Here is an 18,665-nt window from a genome sequence, read left to right as displayed (position 1 = left end):
CAATGTTTCTCCGACACTGTTCATCGGTGAAGGGGTTAATTTAAGATCCAGACATCCCAGGACCACAATCCTTCAGACGGTTAGAATATATAGTTAAAAATAACTAAGATCTAAACCACCACCATCTGATGGTAAAGACTGTGAGATTTGCTTGAGAGCTTAAAATGGGAACAGCTCATAACGGAAAACCTTTTAAACTGTATGATTTCACTGACCTGCAAAAAAGATGTATCTCCAAAACATCAGCTTTTCATGAGCCAAGAAAACTAATTATGTTTTCAGCTCTGTGACATTGGATTTTTCAGATCATCCAATGGGGTTTTAGTACAACAATTTCCTCAACCAATACATTTTTTTCAAAAAAAAAGTCTAAATCACATAATCAGTTCACTGAAGAGCGACGATGTGATCATATTACCTGATCCCAAAACATCAGTTCCTATTTTAGAGATTAAAAAGCTGTAAATCATTCACTGTTCTTCTTACTGAAACAATGAATGGTGATATTCACCATATTTTGTTAGTCTTCCATCTTCAGTGAACATTAGTAATTACTTTGAAAAACTCATGTACTGTATTAGCTAAAATCCTGAGAGAGCACCTCCCGTGGTCCTCTAATCTCTGTTCTCTCCCTTTGTTTGGAGTCTCCTTGGAAAACTGATGATGTCCTTTCATGCTCTTCTCCTCCTTGTTCACGGACTGACAAAGTGGAAGCCGACGATGCAAAAAAGCTGATGAGTATGCAGATGACTAGAGAGAGAGGGAGAAAGACAAAAGGAAGAGAAATGAAATCAGACAGGCAGTAGTGGAGAGTGATATGTGTCATTTGGTGATGTCATGCATCCAAGCGTCCAGGGTGACAGCGGCGGTGGTAACGGCCTGAGTCAGAGGATGACATCAACGAAACAAGCTGTCAGACAGGTTGTGAATGGGCTTAGTCCCACGCTCCTATTGTCCGCTGGTTTAATGCTGTTATTCAGCCTGCCACCGGCCTTACCATTTGTTAATCTGACCTAACACAGTTAAATACAGGACAAAGACACACAAACAGCAAATTTAAAGGCCAGCATAGAAAGATGGCCAGCGGCGAAATGTCAGCCTGTAATACACCATCACAGCTTTTTGAATACAAAAGAAGAAGCACACAGTTTTGAGTGAGGTCAGGCAATGAACATTTACTAGCAGGACAATTCAGCAAGGTTACATTAATTAGCTCTGTGCTTGACTTCTATACTATCACTATTCACACTTGTTTGAGTAAAATCTGTTGAAACTTACAGTAAGCAACTGTTGTAGAAAATGACAGAATGTTTCTTAAATATAAAAGTATAGAATGTCACCAAACATCCTTTTAAGATAAGGACATGGATTTAATCAGTTCTTTGAGCTAAATGCTAAATGTTCACTACGACAATACTAACATTTGTTTACCAGGTGTAATGTTCACCATTGTAGTTTTGTGTGTAAACATGCATTTGCTAATTAGCACTAAACACAAAGTACTGCTGAGGCGGATGGGAGTAACGTTTGTTTTGCAAACCAAACTAGTCAACAAATGGACATTTTAATCCAAAAACACATTTCCTGAGAATTCATCCATTATTGTTGAGATATTCCTCTTGAAACCACAGATGTGAACATCATGGTGGCACTTGAGAGGGTTCACGAGAGGATCACCAAAGTCATACATAGACAGACCAACATTGACTTCCCTAGAGACATACTGTTAGCATGACTAAGAATATGGGTCCAAATACCTGCTGGTCTGATCCGCTTGAATCCATTATCTCCACAGTTTGCTCATAAAGGGTTAAAAGCTTTTTCACTAATGCATTAGATAACCTGTCACCCTTAAAGCAATATGTATACCCGCATGACGAATTTTAGCTGATGTCAAAGTAACCCAATATTAAAAAGTTCAACCACATCATCTCCACTAACAACCATCCAGACATTCAGGGGGAGGAAGTGCAGATTGAGAGAAGAATGAGTAAAGGCAGAAATGCAGAGACAGACAGACAGACTCTCCAGCTCCCACATTCATTCAAACTACACCAGGCTTTGTTGTGTTTTCCAACCACACAACCCCCCATCATGAAGACAAACAAGGCTTCTTTGGGGTCAGGTCTCGCTCATTGTTTGTTCATTGCTCACTGTACTTACACAGAATTACAGATAAGTAGGGACAACAAGAGTCAGTGGGCACATATACATTTCCATGAGTCAGTGCGGGGTACATAGTTAACAGGTTGGTTTCAGAAAAACTGTTTCAAAGAATCCTCCTACATGGTATTACACCTGTAGAGTTTCAGAGGATTACACCAATTGTGAAACTCATTTGCAGACTGCAGGTTTAAGTGAGTGTGTAGGGGGGTGAATGAATGAAATGAACTTAATAATAGCACCTCTACAATGTATACCTATCAATTACGCTTTGTTATATTTGAAAAAAGTGGGCTACAGAATAAGAAGTGAAATCTAAGATTACATGTTTACTAGAGCTAGAGTCATTATCCTCCTCTATGTAGTCAAAACACTTTTTCAGTGCAAGAAAGAGGCATGAATTAAAGGGTGAATCCTCACAAAAAAGGCCCCCTGAAAAAGCTGGTTTTATCTTTCAGAGACTCAAACACTTCAAATAAAGCCCTTTTAAGGCTGAGAGAAAGGCATTACATCAAATGCAAAGAGTATGTTGCAGGTGGCTGGAGTGCCCCCTGCAGGAGAGGGCTATAATGACTCAATTATATAACAAATAATTAATAATTTATAAATTTAATTTATGTGGCACTTTTCAAAAAGCTGGGTTACATGGTTCACAGTTACCAATGGATACATTTGAGAACAAAAAAACTGTAAAATAAGAAACAGAAAATGTTTTGATGAAATATTAAGTCAAAGATTAACAAACCTTAAGATCATATAAAAAAAAAGATCAGAGCAGCTCTAATATTGAAAACACTCTACAGAGGTGGTTGACTGTTTGATAACCTGGAAGCCAGGATGGCAAAAGCTCACCTTCAAATTCAAGTAGGAGTGTCACTTTCCTTTTTTAAATATTCACCTCTAGATAGTGATATTTCGTTCCGAGTCAAACCAGCCAAAATACTGTCGGGCAAACCAATAAACTTTATTTTTTTTTAAAGAGTACAATCTGTAGCTTGTGTCACTGCTGTCTTGCTTTTCTTAATAATTGATGCCTGCCTGGAACTCTGTCATGCTTCTTTCTTCAGATTTCAGATCATTGAGGGTCCTCCCCCCCCCCCTCCTCTCTTGTGCTCCACTTGGCTGGTCTCCACAGAGCTTAAAGGAAAGTCACAACATTCAGATCACCACTTATATCACACTCAGGCACGCAAAGAATTAAACTTGTCGGTCAGGGCACTTTTCATTTCAGTTGCACGGGGGGGTCGTGCAACTGTGTGCATGAGCAACATTTCAGGTCCTAAATCATTATCAGTGATTTTCCAGTCCCCAATGAAGATATGAGATCAAGCAGGTGTTTATTCCAAGGCCAAGATTGTATTCCTTTCTGGTTAAATGGAGCACTCTTAGAAGTAAAGAGGATCAGTTTGCGTTCAACAGCCTGATCTATCCTCGCAGTTGGTGCACAGCTGAGAAAGCTCCTGGTCTTAGCACATATACAGAGCTGAGTGCCGTCTCCCCAGGAATCAGCTCACAGTCTTTATTCTCCTAATACATTATTGAAAGCTATTTTTGCCGCTGTACTTCAAGAACAAAGGTACTGCAGTTGTCACTTTCAACTTTACAGACAGAATGGGGAGGATATTTTTGGAACACATTTTTTTGTGCTTTTTTTTCTCTCCCTGAAGTTCCTTAAGACTTGACTACCCTCAAGCATTTATTTTGTTTTAACATTTGCCAGTATGACTAGTGTTGAAAACCCTTTTGTTATTGTGCTGTTCAGAAGGGCCATCAGTGCAATGATGTAATGATGATAAGATTTAAAGTTGACTTCATTCCTGAGTTTATTTTTTATTTCCTTTTTTAGTTTGATCTTCTGTTGCATTTTGAAGATGATTCAGACTTCATGTGTTTCTTTTCTGTTTTATCTCTGTCCTCCTTGTAGAGTGCGGCACTGGCGAAACACATCAGTATGTTAAGTCCAAAGTGCATGGCGTCGTCTTTGCCCTCCACTCGCAAACCATACCAGACTTTAAATGTCTTGCAGAGTTACTAAGATGTTACACTGTCACTGTGCAAGTCTGGATTTTAGGTCACAAATCCTAACAGCCCAGCAGACCAACCAAGCGAGACCCTGAGTCACCAACTTGTCTGTGTGTTAGTATAGGAGTGAGTAAGACTATAAGAGAAGGAAATACTCAATTAATGTCAGCCTCACACAACAAAGTAAGATCCAGGGACCTCTCTACACCAGGCATAAAATTAAAACATCTCTCAAGACACGATTTGAGTAGTTTTTTTTTTCTCTGCAGAAAAGATTCAGCCCGGCAACCTGGTTATTAATTACACAACAATTATTATGCCTGTCGGTTCACAGTGGGGTTAGGCTGAAGACATCAGTAAATTTCTCCCTAAGCTAGAGGAGTTATAAAAGGGCCTGTTAGAGTCGTCAGATGAGCCCAAAGAGAAAGAATTCTCTTTTTCTTTTTTTTCCCCTCATTGTACATTATGTCCCAACAACCTTGGGGTGTATTACCAGATGAACATAAATCATAACCTTTCCTCTTAGACTGACCATCTGGTAGAACCAGTGGTGCTGTTAGTGGCCAGTAGCACCAGTGGATGTGTATCACTCCTTCCACCTGCCATTGTTCTCCCACACTGTTACAGTAAAAACAAGTGTGAACAGGATAAATAAAGGTTAAAACCAAAAGAAATAATTAAATGCCTTAAATCTTAAGGTACAAATTAAAAACAGACCTTTCTGTCTGGATTTTTAAGTGAAATGTCTTAATTAATTGATTTTTTCAGAAAATGTACTATATCTTGACTGGTATCGATATATCACGACGTAAAATTACATACACTTCAATTGAGGATTTGATCCATATTGCTCTCTATGACCTCAGTGTCTTAACTAAGTACACGCTGCAGACTAGTTAGCAGCCATGAAGGTCACCCTGCACCAGACTCCTGCTGCAATAATAAGCTGAAGGTTGCACTAGGGACACTTTTTGTTGCTTATCACTACCTGAGGTCAGACTGTTCTCCGGTTTCCAGGGAGACAAAACAGCTCCATTTTGACAGATTTGAGTGGGAAAAGCTGACAAGAATCACGTCATTCAAACCTCTAGTGATGGAAGAGGTGAGATGGTGAGGAACAGCAAGTTGCAATTGCTCCTTTGTGTAGCTGCTTTGTGTAGGCACCTTTGAGGGGGTAAGAATACAATCGTCCCAGAGACAAGTTAGTCTCCACTTTGAATCTCTGTAGAAAAATTTGCTCTAAACTGTCAAGATACCCTTGAGGAAAAAAACTAAACCCCCAACAGAGCTGCTCCATGACAGAGAACAGTGCAATGATTGCCTCAACTGTGAGCATCTGTGTAGATGATTAAAAAATTCAAGGCCCCGGGGGAAAGAAATCTTTTAAAAGGTCACAGCCAGGACACAATCCAAAGCAGTGACCAGCTCCAACCTCCATCCTCTTTACTGCTCTATGAGTTTTGAAACAACATGTGTTATGTATTCCCAGATTCCTTCTGCAGCTGCTCCTGTGGTCTGGCAAGTGCTTTGGGCTTTGGTTTATGTAATGACTGCAAAGCAACACACACATACACACGCAGTACGGCTCACTGAGTTGCTGCATGGCCAACATTGTGGCAAGCCGAAACAGAATCATTACAAACACTTTGGCTTATTAAATTGGCCTGCTGCTGAATTCAAGACTTTATTTCACGGTCCAGTCTAAAGGAGCGTTAGCTCAGCACTTGAAGGCCAGGATCCTGTCATCAAAACCGTCCGCTGTGTTGTTACTGAAAGCTCTGTTCCCACATGACAATAGACTTGATAGACTTGACAGATAAAATCCCTCAGGCTGTGTGGTGCACACTAACTTGTGACCTTAAAGCCCTTCTGTACTGTACAGTGGTCATAGGTCAGCTCAGGTCAGAATGAGACTCCATTAAAAATGTTTACAGAAACCAACATGAACATCCAGAGATATACTCTGCCAAAATGAGATGTTCATACCCTCCAGATACTCACTGCACAAATACAGAACAAGAGCTCCACATAGTGGGCAATGTCAGTGAATCTTTAAAAAAATGTAAATAAATAAATTCACACAAAAGAAATGTAAAAATAACTTCCTGTTTAAAAAACAACAACTTGCTCTTCATCAGGACGCCTTTGCCGGGGGTTTTCAGTTGTTTACCCCGACAGCATCTCAGCTTTGTTCTTGATTGTGAATTGCGAAAACACAATTTACATTTTCTCTTTGAGTTCTTCCCTCCAGTTCACTCTCCGCTGGTTACCTGTGAGGCTGTGTACTTGAGCATTAGGTCTGTAAGAAGAAACACATTGATACATAAAGATCTGCAGTAATTGTTCATTTGAATGCAACTGTTTTTATACTGAGTTCCCACAGGGGTGCTACGGAGGACGGATGCTGCTATTAGCCCCTGTACAGATCTCCCCACATCATTAACAAACCAATATTTCCCAAATCAAGGCATTACTGTTTTATCTTAAGGAAAAGCTGATTAAAACACCAACTTCTGTAAAGATAATGAACCACATGTCATTGGTAAAGTATTTGAAAAGAACATCTTGTCCTTTAAAATAGTTCCCAGTGCACATGAGAAAAATTGTGTTTTCTTTTTACATGTAACTTCGGGGTTTTCTTAAACCATTACATGACAACTTATGTATCAAAATGCAAAGTTTCCTGCAAAACGTTAGGGCTCAAAAAGCTCAATTTACATCTTGTTACAAAAATGCAGTGACATCAAAACTCCTATGTGTGGAATATGTAAGTGATTTATAGGGTTTTCAAATTACTCAGATTCACTGATGTCGGCTACGGGGCCTTTTTGTGATTCTACCACTAGCAGTCACCACTTGCACTAAAATCATAAGTCCGATACTATAAATTGAGGCTTTAACACAATATTGATGTCCATGTGCTTCATTCAAAGGTGTCTCAGTCTATCTCTGTCATCTAACTGTGGTCAGATCTCAGAATCAAACATTGAAAATAAATACTGTTAGTATAAACTCCAATGTTGTGTCTGAATGTCTTTGCCTCTAGAATTACACGTAACATTCAGGATGGACATAACATCCACAGTTATGTTAACACTAACAACAAGTTAGCAATACTTCCAGAAGTCAGCTTATGCACGCGCACACCTACTTACCCGGGCAAAGGATTTTTGTCAGTGGTGCCTTCACTTCCATGAGCTCTGGGTTCTCCTCGGAGTCTTTACTGGCGTGGAAGCTTGTGAAGTGCAGCGCAGGCCACCAGTCTTTTCTCGCAGCCATTTGTCCAGAGACAACATCCTGCCAGTCGTCTCTGTTTTGAGACAGAAATATACAGAACAGCTGGATTCAGCAACAACAAGTAATGTTTAGAAAGTGACCTGCACTCTATGTAAAGTTCAATAAAAAAAACAGAGCTTGCAATTTCCCAAATATTTTGATACATACTCTAACTGTAGTTTTTGAATAATGGACTTCAGCCGCTTCCACACGTCCAGGTTGCTCCTCCAGCAGGCAAAGTCCAGCATTTCCAAAACGACTCCCAAAGCTTTCTGGATGTTACTTCTTTTCTCTGGAAAACAAATCAATAATGGATTTAATGGAACAGAGAAATCATCATTCAGAGACATGGCTTTAACAAAGTTTAATTAAAAACTAGTCAAATTAAGACTATAGATAATAGTGATAATAGTCTTATATCAAAACAATAAGCCTCATATTGTTTCCAGTTAGGCGTCAGTTGGTCAAAAATAACTAGAATTCAACTTTTCTTCTTAAGAATTTGATTCCATTTTAACTTCCTTGTATAATTATGTGGTCAGACTTTTAATTTAAGATCAAATCTGCTTTTACCTGACTGAAGCAGAAGAGAGCTATACTCCAACATCAACTCATGGCTTGGGACTAGTACATGGAGGATCTACAGCATAAGGAAGGAAACTTATGAGGAGGCATTAGACACTGCATGCTGAACTGTAAATCTAACAAGTTATAGTTTAACTAAGTTAATATCTTAACTTGCACACTGTTTCACAGGTATCATTATAGTTTCATATCTCTTTATAATATCAATATAAATCAGTATACATTGATTGAAAAAACCTTGACCTAAATCGGTGCAGGCAACACATTTTGTGTGTGATTGATCTGGTGTTGGTGAATTGGGGGCTTGGCAGTGTTGGTTGATTTATGTGGTAGTTCCCTTAGCCGCGCTAGCAGGCCCGACCGTCATCCTTGCTTCTGATTTCTCATTTCAGATTGATCACACACAAAATGGATGAGCTACAAATACACACAGACCTGCTGCGTGATGAGTATGCTGAAGCCTGGCTGAACTTCACGGACGGCAGCTAACAGCTAGCAGCTAACAGAGCGAACTAGCTACCGGCAGGATAGCGACATGGTAGGTGAATGTTTATTTAAACAATGTATGAGTTGGAAACACATTCCGGAGCCCGTAAGGGCCCTGTTTATATTGTACATACATGTTAATTGGATTTTGTGTCTGTTAAGAGGCACAAAGCCGTTTTAGCTCAGTGGAAGCTCATACTTGTAGATGCAGGTACTCTGTGTTGCCTGCAACGATTCTGGTGGGGGTTTCAATCAAAATTATACGTATATTCGTAGCGATCAAGATTAACGTAACAGCTGGCCGGAATTCTCCTTTAAACATACAGTTATACCTTCAATACTTTCATCAGTTTCCTCTCCGAAGTATCGCGCCTCCTTAAGTACTGGTACAGATAGACATGCGCGTTGGGATTGGGTGGGAAAGTGCTGTCATATGCATAATCATTAAGGACTTTCAAAGCCTCCTCGTGATCCTCATAGAACTCCAGCATCTGCCAAAATAAAACAGTTACAAAACAAGTAGGGACATTTCCCTTAAATTGGGCCGGAAATTGATAGATAGGAAACCTGACAATAACAAGACAAAAGTTTATTTCTTAAATCAAGAGCATAAAGCAGACAGATTGTATCAAAATGCATAGTAAGTCTATTAAACGGCTATAAAGTTTTGACATTTTTGTTTTAAAAAAAACAATTTGATCATTGATCATTAAGATTGTTGCTAAATTATTCAGTTTCATCCTGTGTTATTAAAATATATATTTCTGAAATTAAATCAGTATGTTGGGAATAAGTTCTTACCTCAACGTAACTCAATATGAAAGGATCCCAGATGCCAGGACTTTTCAAAATCTCCTTCAGATTCACAGAGGCCTGTCTGAAGTAGTTGTGCATGTCTTGGTTGTCACCAGAGACGGCATACTCTGAAACCGAAGGAACAGTTTACGCAAACAATAAAGACATTGTAAAAACATAAAAATTGTATAATATAAAAATAACCAAACAAATTATCGGCTTCTGTGTCTCCTCTACACAGTCTGGAAATCCTGAAAAGTTTTCCTCTTTGTGTTGTTTGTGATTTAATGTGTGTGTATGTATGCATGTACTGTATGCATGTACTGTATGTATGTATGTATGTATGTATGTATATATATATATATATATACACATATATACGTATATGTGTATGTATGTATACTGTTTATATGTATGGGCAAATGTATTGTCATACCATGATAAAATAATAATTAAATTCTTTTTAAACTGATAATTAACTGGTTCTGACCTCTAGGTGGCAGTGTGACATCACACAAGAGCTTGCAGCATGTCTGCGTACCTGAGACCAGTAAGTAATAGATGCTTTGGGTGTTAAACTGTGTATCATCTTACCAGTGTTGGAGTGTGTGAACTTTTTGTCACACCAGATGATATAATCCAGTAAACTCCTGTAGGCATGGATCAGTTTTATCCTCTGATACTGAGCTGCTGACTCCTTCCCATGCCTCCAACTTTCAGCAACAGACAGCTGACGCTTTGCATCCTCGATGTGACCATTAAGCAGCAGGTGGAATGAATGTTCCAGACAGATCTATACACGCAGAGGAACAAATCTCAGATGTCTTTCAGTAATGTAAAAAAACAACAACTGTGCACTGAGTAGTCAGGTCAACCAGCAAACATACCATCAGGTAATGTCTAACTCCTGAGTGTTTCATTCGTTCATAGATGTTGTTGTAGTCCTCCATCTTTGAGTTGGGGTGATGGTGAAGGATCTCGGTGCTGATTCTCCAGATAAGCTGGGGTGGAAATTGCAAAGAAAATATCAAGAACAATTACTGATTTATGAATAACTTAGTGCTGGGCAATATGGAGAAAATCAGATATCACGATATTACTTAAGTACTTCGATATTAATATTGCAACGATATTGTAGGGTTGACAATAATTGCTTTCCCTCAATATTTACACATCGAGGTTTGTGATAAATAATAATCATATATGGATATAATGATTAAGTGGGTGAAAGCAAATAAGCTGGAAAAACATTTAAAAAAAACAGTTGGAACAGTGTGGTAGGTTCAGAAAATGACAACTTTACTGTAATGCAGCTTGTAAAACCAGGAAAAGACAAACCTTTTGTCATATTACGATTTTACAATATCCAAAATCTAAGATGATATCTAGTCACATATCACAATATCGATATAAAAATCGATACACTGTCCAGCCCTAAATACACTGTTTAAGTGTTTGCACTTACACTGCAAATTTATTTTGTCTGGATGACTGTAAAAGAATGAAGTTGTGTTTTTAGAAGCAGGTCTGTTGTGGAAACTAGGGATGTTTATCTGTTCATGCTTTCCTGTAGAATTGTGTGGTGTAGTATATTTCCTTGGCTGGGCACTGTTAGCCTGGTCCTACCAGACTCTTGTACATTTCATTTGTACAGAGAGTCTGGTCACTCTCCATTGACAAGTGTTAACTTCCTTGAAGGTGGGTTGAAGTTTAAAACTATTTGATATGCCCAGAACCAATCACTAACGTTTGGTAGTGACGTCGGCTTAGCATCGATAACGTTAGCCTTAGCCAACTCCTTCACCCTTGCATCTTTCTCTCCCCCCATTACAGCACACAACCGCAACATAATCGTTCTCAGCCACGCCCACTGTTCGCTTATTGGACCGGTAAAGATTTGACCGAAAAAAACCCACAAATGTTCCGCAAACCCAGATGTAGTACTGAAGGAAAATGAAAATTGAGCAAAAGTACTTAGGAGGGCCAGGCTAGAACAGCGTGTGCATGACACAAAAACATACCAATGCAGACAAAACCAAACCTACCTCCTTATACGGCTGACCTGTGCCACTGGTTGGGTCTTCTAACATTTGTGGGTAACATGCCATATATTCTGCTGCCTCTTGCCATCTGTGATGCAGCAGGGCTTCTCTGATCTGCTCCAGACAGACTCTGGTACTCTGGTGAAACCCAGTTTCCCTTTTAGTCTCTTAAGATAGAAAAAAAAAAAAGTCATTATTTGATAACATAAATGTATGTGTCATTAACATCATCAAGGTTCTACAGCTTGACAGTCAGATACTGGATTTTAGAGGTTTCTACCAATATTTATATTTGAGAGTGTTAATAATCTGACATAATGCCACATTAACCAATTGCAATTGTTTTACATGAATACATAACAGAAACATTTTCCATAAGGATTTTCCAAATTGTACCTTCATTGCACTACTTTGTACAGAGACAAAGAGACGATTTTTCAGTAAAAAAATAAACGTTGCTATGTTTTTGGTGAAAATGTTGTAATAAGACATTGTTTCTGAAGTACCTCTAACTTATCTTTGACGTTTCTGTTATTTATCACTCAGCATTAACCCTGATACAAATGCAAAAAGTTAATATTGGCCTAGATATCAACTCGGAAGATGTATTAGTTTAGGTCAATTGAATTCTATATTGGAAACACAACAACTTACCTGCACACATAAGATTTACCAGAGGGAGCTTTGATTTTTTTGATCCTTTTGAAGAGTTGCCTTCCGAGGAATCGTCATCATCCAAGTCTTCAAGAGGCACCAGCTCTCTTTGCAAATCATCCATAATCAGCACAGCAGTTGAACTCAAATACAACAGTTGCCTTTGTATCTCTTGCGCTGATGCTCAGTGTATGACGTTGACCTGGATAGAGACAAAAAATTGTGTCAGCAAGCAACTTCCTTACAAGCCATAAAGATTGCTTAGTGTCATAAGTCATGTCAAAATGATTAGTGTAACTGTCGTTTAATCTTCTGATTGTTTTCTGGATTCCCCAGGAGGTTTGTCCTACAAAACATCAGAAAACTGAAAAATGGCTATCACAATATCAAATAGCTTTTTTTCGTCTGACCAACCATCTAAATCCCAAATGTAGTAATTTATTTATTATTTATGACCAGCATAAGCAGCAATGTCTCACATGTAAAAAGCTGGAACATGTATTGGCATTTTTGCTTTTTGATTTAAACCATTTGGATTACAAATTGCTGTTGATTAATTTCCTGTCTGTCAACTAATCGTTTCAGCTCTGGAGCTAACTGCTATGTAATTAAGGTATAATAGTAGACAGGTAACGTTAGTCATTACAGATAAACACTAATACACCAGTGGCAGTATTGTTATTTCATCTAAGACTTCAGTCAACTCTATTCTACAGTTGTATGAGAATATAAGTTCCTGTAATTTGAGGCTAAATCACCTAGCTGTTTAGCTTTCTCGTCAGCATGGTTTTCAACATCACCACTAACAAAGTAAATAAATATGAGATCTCTTTAGTCAGATGCGGCAAGCTCTTGTAAAACAAAGCTCAGTTCCTACCTTCTAAACAGTAGCGTTACCATTCCGGCCCCATGTTTCTGAAGGTAAACAACGTGCGAATGCTAAATGAACAAATAAGCTAACCTGCATCGGTGCATTCAAATCCAAAGTACAGAAACGTTACTTATTCAGAGTATAAATCTCTGTTGTCATTCCTGATAAATTAGTATGATGCAGTGTCTTGTATGCTCGATTAATACCACTTCCACATGTTGTAAATATCCACCACAGACCGTTCCACCCACCAACCAGTACCATAGACAGTAGAAGAAACCAGTACAAGTAGCTGAGGAAGTACAGAGAAAAGCTACACGCTTATTGGCTACCACCGGAAGAGGCGGAGCAAAGAGCTTCTTCTTCGCTTGCTTTTTCTTCTGTTTTTTCTTTCTTCTACCAACCCCTTACCCCTTCCCCTCGTTTTTGCGCGTTCACACGGGACTTAGTGCTGTCCCATTACTCTTTTTGAACGAGGGGTAGGGCTAAGACCAAGGGCTGGATACCCTGTCGGTACACGATCCGTTACCCGCTTCCCAGCTTTGCAAGCTAGTGGGGCTTTCTATCGCGCAATCTCTTATTTTATGAAAATAGTTTCTGAAAACACATTAAGGGAGAAATAAGCCGTGCAGTTGCTGAATCTGTCATCGTTTTAGATCAACAACGGTCAGTTTCGGGGTCTGTACACCTTTTCCAAGGTCAAATTCAAGCACTTTTCAAGCAACCAACACCACCGTAAATTACATACCAATACATAGTCAAAATTATTATTTAGTGTTTTTGTCACATTAAAAGACAATGCTATGAACAGCCCAAATTGTGTTTTGTAATAGCAGAAGGATAGATATCAGACATGAGATATTTAAGGAAAACATAAGTTTTATTCTCAAAATATATCCCTGTCGAAGTAGACTTTGCTTGCTATCTAACCCTTGAACGGAAATATTTGACAGGCCTTGGTTTTGGGACACATTCTTGATATATACAAGGTTTGATCAAAATCTGAGACAGTAACAACAACCTGTAATTCCATTTTAACCCAGAAGATTGACAATGCACAGGCACCTGCCCAAAGAAATTGCCTATATTAATTTAAAAAAATTGTTTCAGTGCCAAGACATATCCAATAGAGCATGGTCATTATTATGAGGTCTGGATGGTTTCAATATTTCTTAATTTCTTCTTTCTGCCATATTTTATAATCATCAGAAATCATTACATTCATACTGTATATTCAAACATAAACAAATTGGGGTCCCATAGCAACAATAGAATCAATAACCATTTGGATTGAAAACACAAGAATACATGTTGTTGTTGTCATAACAACACACTGAATACTAAGGATCCAACTTTAGTTCTGACACATTTACTCAAACAGTAGTTTGTAGCAGAGAGTCATTTGTGACAATCCAAAGGTGCACATTGCAACAAGAAAAGAAAATGGAAAACATGGACTTCAACTCCAGAGATACTGAACCGCAAATTAATTTCTATCTCAGTTACCTTGAAGAACAAGTACGGTGTGAGCTGAAGGACAGCGAGGCGATGCTCACCCAAGGTGAATCTGAGGGGAGAGTTCACCTGATCATCCAAGAGAACTTGCTGGCCGATCTCACCGATCAGCTCCAACAACAGAGAGAGGGCAGCAGTTGGAGCTATGAGAAAGAGCTGATCCAGAAGGAGAGGGGTAAGTTGAAAGTTCAGCTTGCTGAACGTGTCCCCTCCCCACCCAGGGAAACAGAGCATCTGAAAACCCAGCTGGTCAAAACCTGCAATAGGCTGCGAAAAGCCCAAAAGGATCTGGACCGGCAGACCTTCATTAGTGAAGACCTGAAGGTCGAATTGGAGCAGATCAAGGGAGAGAAGGAGGGCATGAAAAAGGAAGTGGAGACTCAGAAGATCGAGCTTCATAAAGAGAGACAGACGCTCAAGGTAAGTAAGACCAACGTGGAGTTAGAGTTAGAGAGCTTTCTGGAGATGGAGAGGGCTCGAGCTCAGGAGTTGAAGGATAAACTGAGCAAGATGGAGGAAGCTCTTAGAAAACAAGAGGATGAGGCAAAGGAGATTCTGGAAAGATCCCAGGCTTCCCATAGAGCCCAGCTGGAGATGTAGGACCAAAGCAACAAGAACCTCATGGCTGCTCTTGAGAAGAAGTGTGGACATCAGCTGGAGAGTGAACGTGACCTGGGGCAGCAGGAGAAATCCTCCCTGCTGGAGGAGAGCAAAAAAACTCAGATTGACGAGCAGAGCTTTGCGAGTGACTGCCTTCGGGCTGCTCTCGAGAAGACTGAGCAGCAGCTGGAGAGTAATCTCAACCAGTGGAAGGAGGAAAAGGCATCCCTCCTTCAGGCCACAGAAAGGCTGAAGCTGACTCAGCAGGAAAAAGAGCAGGAGTGGGAGAGGACTGAGATCACATTGAGGTGGGTGGTAGAGCTTCAGAGCCAGATCAAACAAAAGCTGAAGAAGAAGAAGTGGTACAAAAAGCTTCTGCCTGGCTGAGGAAGAGAATGCTTTGTTACTGGTATAGTATCTGTCTGTGTGTCTGTCTGTGTGCGTGTGTGGGTCTGTCTGTGTGTAGATGGATATGTGTGTGGGTGTGTGAAGCTGGCTCTGTCTGTGTGCGTGTGTGGGTCTGTCTGTGTGTAGATGGATATGTGTGTGGGTGGGCTCTGTCTGTCTGTGTGTGTGTGTGTGTGTGTGTGTGTGTGTGTGTGTGCATGTGCGTGTGTGTGTACGTGTGTGTGTGTGTATGTGTGTAGGTGTGTGTGTGTCGGTCTGTCTGTGTGTTTGTGTGGGTCTGTATGTGGGTCTCTGTCTGTCTGTCTGTCTGTACGTGTGTGTGTACGTGTATAGGTGTGTGGGTCTGTGTGTTTGTGTGTGTCTGTGTGTATCTGTCTGTCTGTGTGTCTGTATGTGGGTTTATGTCTGTATGTACGTATGCACGTTTATAGGTGTGTCTGTGTCGATCTGTCTGTGTTTTGCTGGCACTGTCTGTGTGTTTGTGTGGGTCTATGTCTGTCTGTGTGTGTGTGTGTGTGTGTGTGTGTGTGTGCTCGCTCTTTCAGGGTGTGTGATGCGTCAGTGCAGTAGTGTTGGAGTAGTTAGTGTTTGTAGAAAGGGTATGCATGCTGCATGCTGCTTCTGCTCGCCACTCTCTGCTTCCAGCTACTGCCACCGGACAGCCCTTTGTTTTCAGGGGCAGAAAGAGGAGCCGAGTGTGTTGCCTCCTCCGCCGGTACATAGCCTCTCCACTGCCAAGACCTCGTACATGCCTCCCCGTGGCACACATGGTCACTGGGCCCTCGTGGTTCCAGGCTAAGTTGTACAGGATCTCGGAGCAGCAGTGGGCCCCAGAGACGCGGCATGCAGGCTCATCAGTGAGTGGAAACGCCCCGATGCCCGTCAACCACTGTCCCAACTATGTGTAAATAGCCCCAGCTATGGGTAAATAGTGAAGACCCCGACAGCGGCGCAGGCGGAAGATGTTGGTGTGAGAACCACCACAACGTCTGGGAAGAAGGAAGAAGGCAACCCCACAGCCACATGGATTAACTCGGAGGGTACAGCGGCTAGGGGAGCAAACCCTGCGGCAATGTAAGAAAACTGAAACTATTCCTTACAACTACATAATAACTACTGCAGACACACAAACACTGCGCTATAAAAATGATGTCATGTTTGTTGGTGTGCCGGCCCTGGGCCTGTCCACTGTGGTTTGTCTTGTTAACTTGCAGGTGTAGCGGAGGCGATAATGAGACGACTGTGATGACCTGGCCGGTCCTCCAAGATCTATCTAACCCCGCCTACCCCGAGACCGGGCAGACGCATCCTCCCGACGGCTCGCCAACATGTTTTCTCTCCGTTTGAGTTTTCCCTTTGTTAACTATTGACGGCACACACCTCACATTCTCCATTACATTCATACACCTTCATCCATCACTGATACTGACAATTACACCTCATCGTGCTCTTGTTTTCATAATTATTTAATAAATGTCACTTTATTATTTTTTACGTTGCTGTGCATCTCCGTCTTTTGTTGTGGCCTGTATGCCAGTCTTAACAGGTTGGGGGCTTGTTTGCCGTGAGTAGGCCTACAAGACCAGGACCATGTTTGTGGTTTTCTTGAATTAATCCTAGTTAGCTGCTGTTGAGGTTATTTGGTTAAGTTGAGCTAGTCTTTTGTTTAAATGTTCAGTTGCACTACAGTCATGTGTGATATAGTTGGTTTTATAAATCAGTGGGCAAATGCTCATTCGCATCCTAAATCCCCAACATATAAATTGGTTCAAATTATATTATGTTAATTATAATATACTAAATATAGTTTTTTGTCTGGCGATACATGTTGGTCATCCAAAGAAAATAATTAATTAAACAACACGGGAGCATTTCTTTGAGGACATTTTGCAGGTTTACTACGAGTCTCACGTAGCTTTAGACTTTAAGACAAAACAGGTTGATTTAGTGTCACAGAGCCTTTCAAACACAGCTGCAATTCAATGTTTTATTTAGAAGAAATGCTTTAGAATATACACTGGTTATTGTCAAATCAACTACAAACTTGAATTATTTGGTAAATATTCATTATCAGTTTACTTCATTGTTTTACGAATAATCAAATCCTACGATTTTAAGTTTAAAAGATTTTAGACGGTTTTTGAGAGGACGGATATTCCTCATGTGTATGAAGTTGCCTGGATTCAACTGTATGCACATGAGGAGCGGGTTATTCCAAGCAGCACTTGTACAAAGGCCCCTTCAAAGCTACCAGAATGCATTGCACCGCCGCTCCTGTACAACCACATGGGAAGCCTGTTTCGTTAAAACATCCATGCCTGACATGAGCTGAAGGGAAGCAAAGGCCATAAGACTCTTGTTTCAGAAGTTTCTGCTTTTTATGTTTTGTTCCACAGTTGTATTTGCAATTGACAGAATTTAGTTATTTATGTTTCATAATGTTATTTCTTATTTACCTCTTTGAGTATCCTCACGTTGTTTTTTTGGATTTATGTGTGAACTGTCTATTGCAGCAATTTCCCATTGACATTACAGAAGACTTTAACTATCTATCTATCTATCTATCTATCTATCTAGAAATGCTGTGAGCAAACAAATGGGTCATCACAAATTGAATGGATCAGATGTTTTGTAATCGATGGCTGTTAATAACATGATAATAATCTTATTAATTTCAAAACCCCAAATTTGAAAAAAATGTTAATTGTGTTGAAACAGAATAGTTGGCAATAAGATATATATTTCTTTTAAGATTGTTTTGATCCATATTGATTACAGGTTGGTTGTGTTTTTCTGTTTGCAACAAGCCCATTTATCACTATGAACAAGCTTGAGGGGGCTGCCTTTTTTATCTTTATTGCATTTTGCTATAGGTCTACACTATTTTTCTTTAAAGAGGCCTCTGGGGAAGATTATCTGAAACTAGAAAATGCAATTTCCGAAGACTTGCGGTGTGAATGCTGTATGTTTAAAGACTGAGGCTACACTGGATTGCTGAATTAAATTGTGTATGAAGAAGATGAAGCAGTGAGAAAAGTTCTCCCAGCTTTCAGCATTTACACCAATAAAAATACACCGGTCGTAATCCTCTGAGTATATATTCTTCAATCTCTTGAATCTTTTTGTCATAAGGTAGATGGCTTTGCTGATTCCAGAAGCAACTGCACCATGATGAGGCTGATTTCTTTTATGAGGTGTTTTTTCTCACAGTCACATGGAGCAGCCAAATCCAAACCTTATATCCTGTA

General features: G+C 40.0%; 1 protein-coding gene across 1 annotated transcript; it reads right to left on the bottom strand.

Annotated features, from left to right (window-relative positions):
• Window positions 1-6,345: 6,345 nt before the first annotated feature.
• taf1a (TATA box binding protein (TBP)-associated factor, RNA polymerase I, A) lies at window positions 6,346-13,177 on the bottom strand. The gene is made up of 11 exons (XM_034900938.1): window positions 12,901-13,177; window positions 12,024-12,225; window positions 11,373-11,536; window positions 10,215-10,328; window positions 9,922-10,120; window positions 9,334-9,455; window positions 8,865-9,023; window positions 8,035-8,101; window positions 7,630-7,753; window positions 7,341-7,495; window positions 6,346-6,484 (listed from the first exon to the last, which is right to left on the bottom strand). The coding sequence occupies exons 2-11, from the start codon at window positions 12,145-12,147 to the stop codon at window positions 6,438-6,440; spliced, it is 1,275 nt and encodes a 424-aa protein (XP_034756829.1). The 5' UTR covers window positions 12,148-12,225; window positions 12,901-13,177; the 3' UTR covers window positions 6,346-6,437.
• Window positions 13,178-18,665: the final 5,488 nt, after the last annotated feature.

The sequence above is a fragment of the Etheostoma cragini genome, chromosome 18, assembly GCF_013103735.1.
Source record: "Etheostoma cragini isolate CJK2018 chromosome 18, CSU_Ecrag_1.0, whole genome shotgun sequence".
Taxonomy (NCBI): domain Eukaryota; kingdom Metazoa; phylum Chordata; class Actinopteri; order Perciformes; family Percidae; genus Etheostoma; species Etheostoma cragini.
This window is presented reverse-complemented; position numbering and strand designations above follow the sequence as displayed.

What these genes read in the sequence shown, in the direction of transcription:
- taf1a (XM_034900938.1), bottom strand. Translation starts at nt 12,147, where the DNA reads ATGGATGATTTGCAAAGAGAGCTGGTGCCTCTTGAAGACTTGGATGAT. An exon ending in GTTCACACACTCCAACACTG is followed by an intron (nt 9,456 to 9,921) that starts GTAAGATGATAC and finishes CTTCGGTTTCAG; the next exon opens with AGTATGCCGTCTCTGGTGAC. An exon ending in GACAAAAATCCTTTGCCCGG is followed by an intron (nt 6,485 to 7,340) that starts GTAAGTAGGTGT and finishes TTCTTCTTACAG; the next exon opens with ACCTAATGCTCAAGTACACA.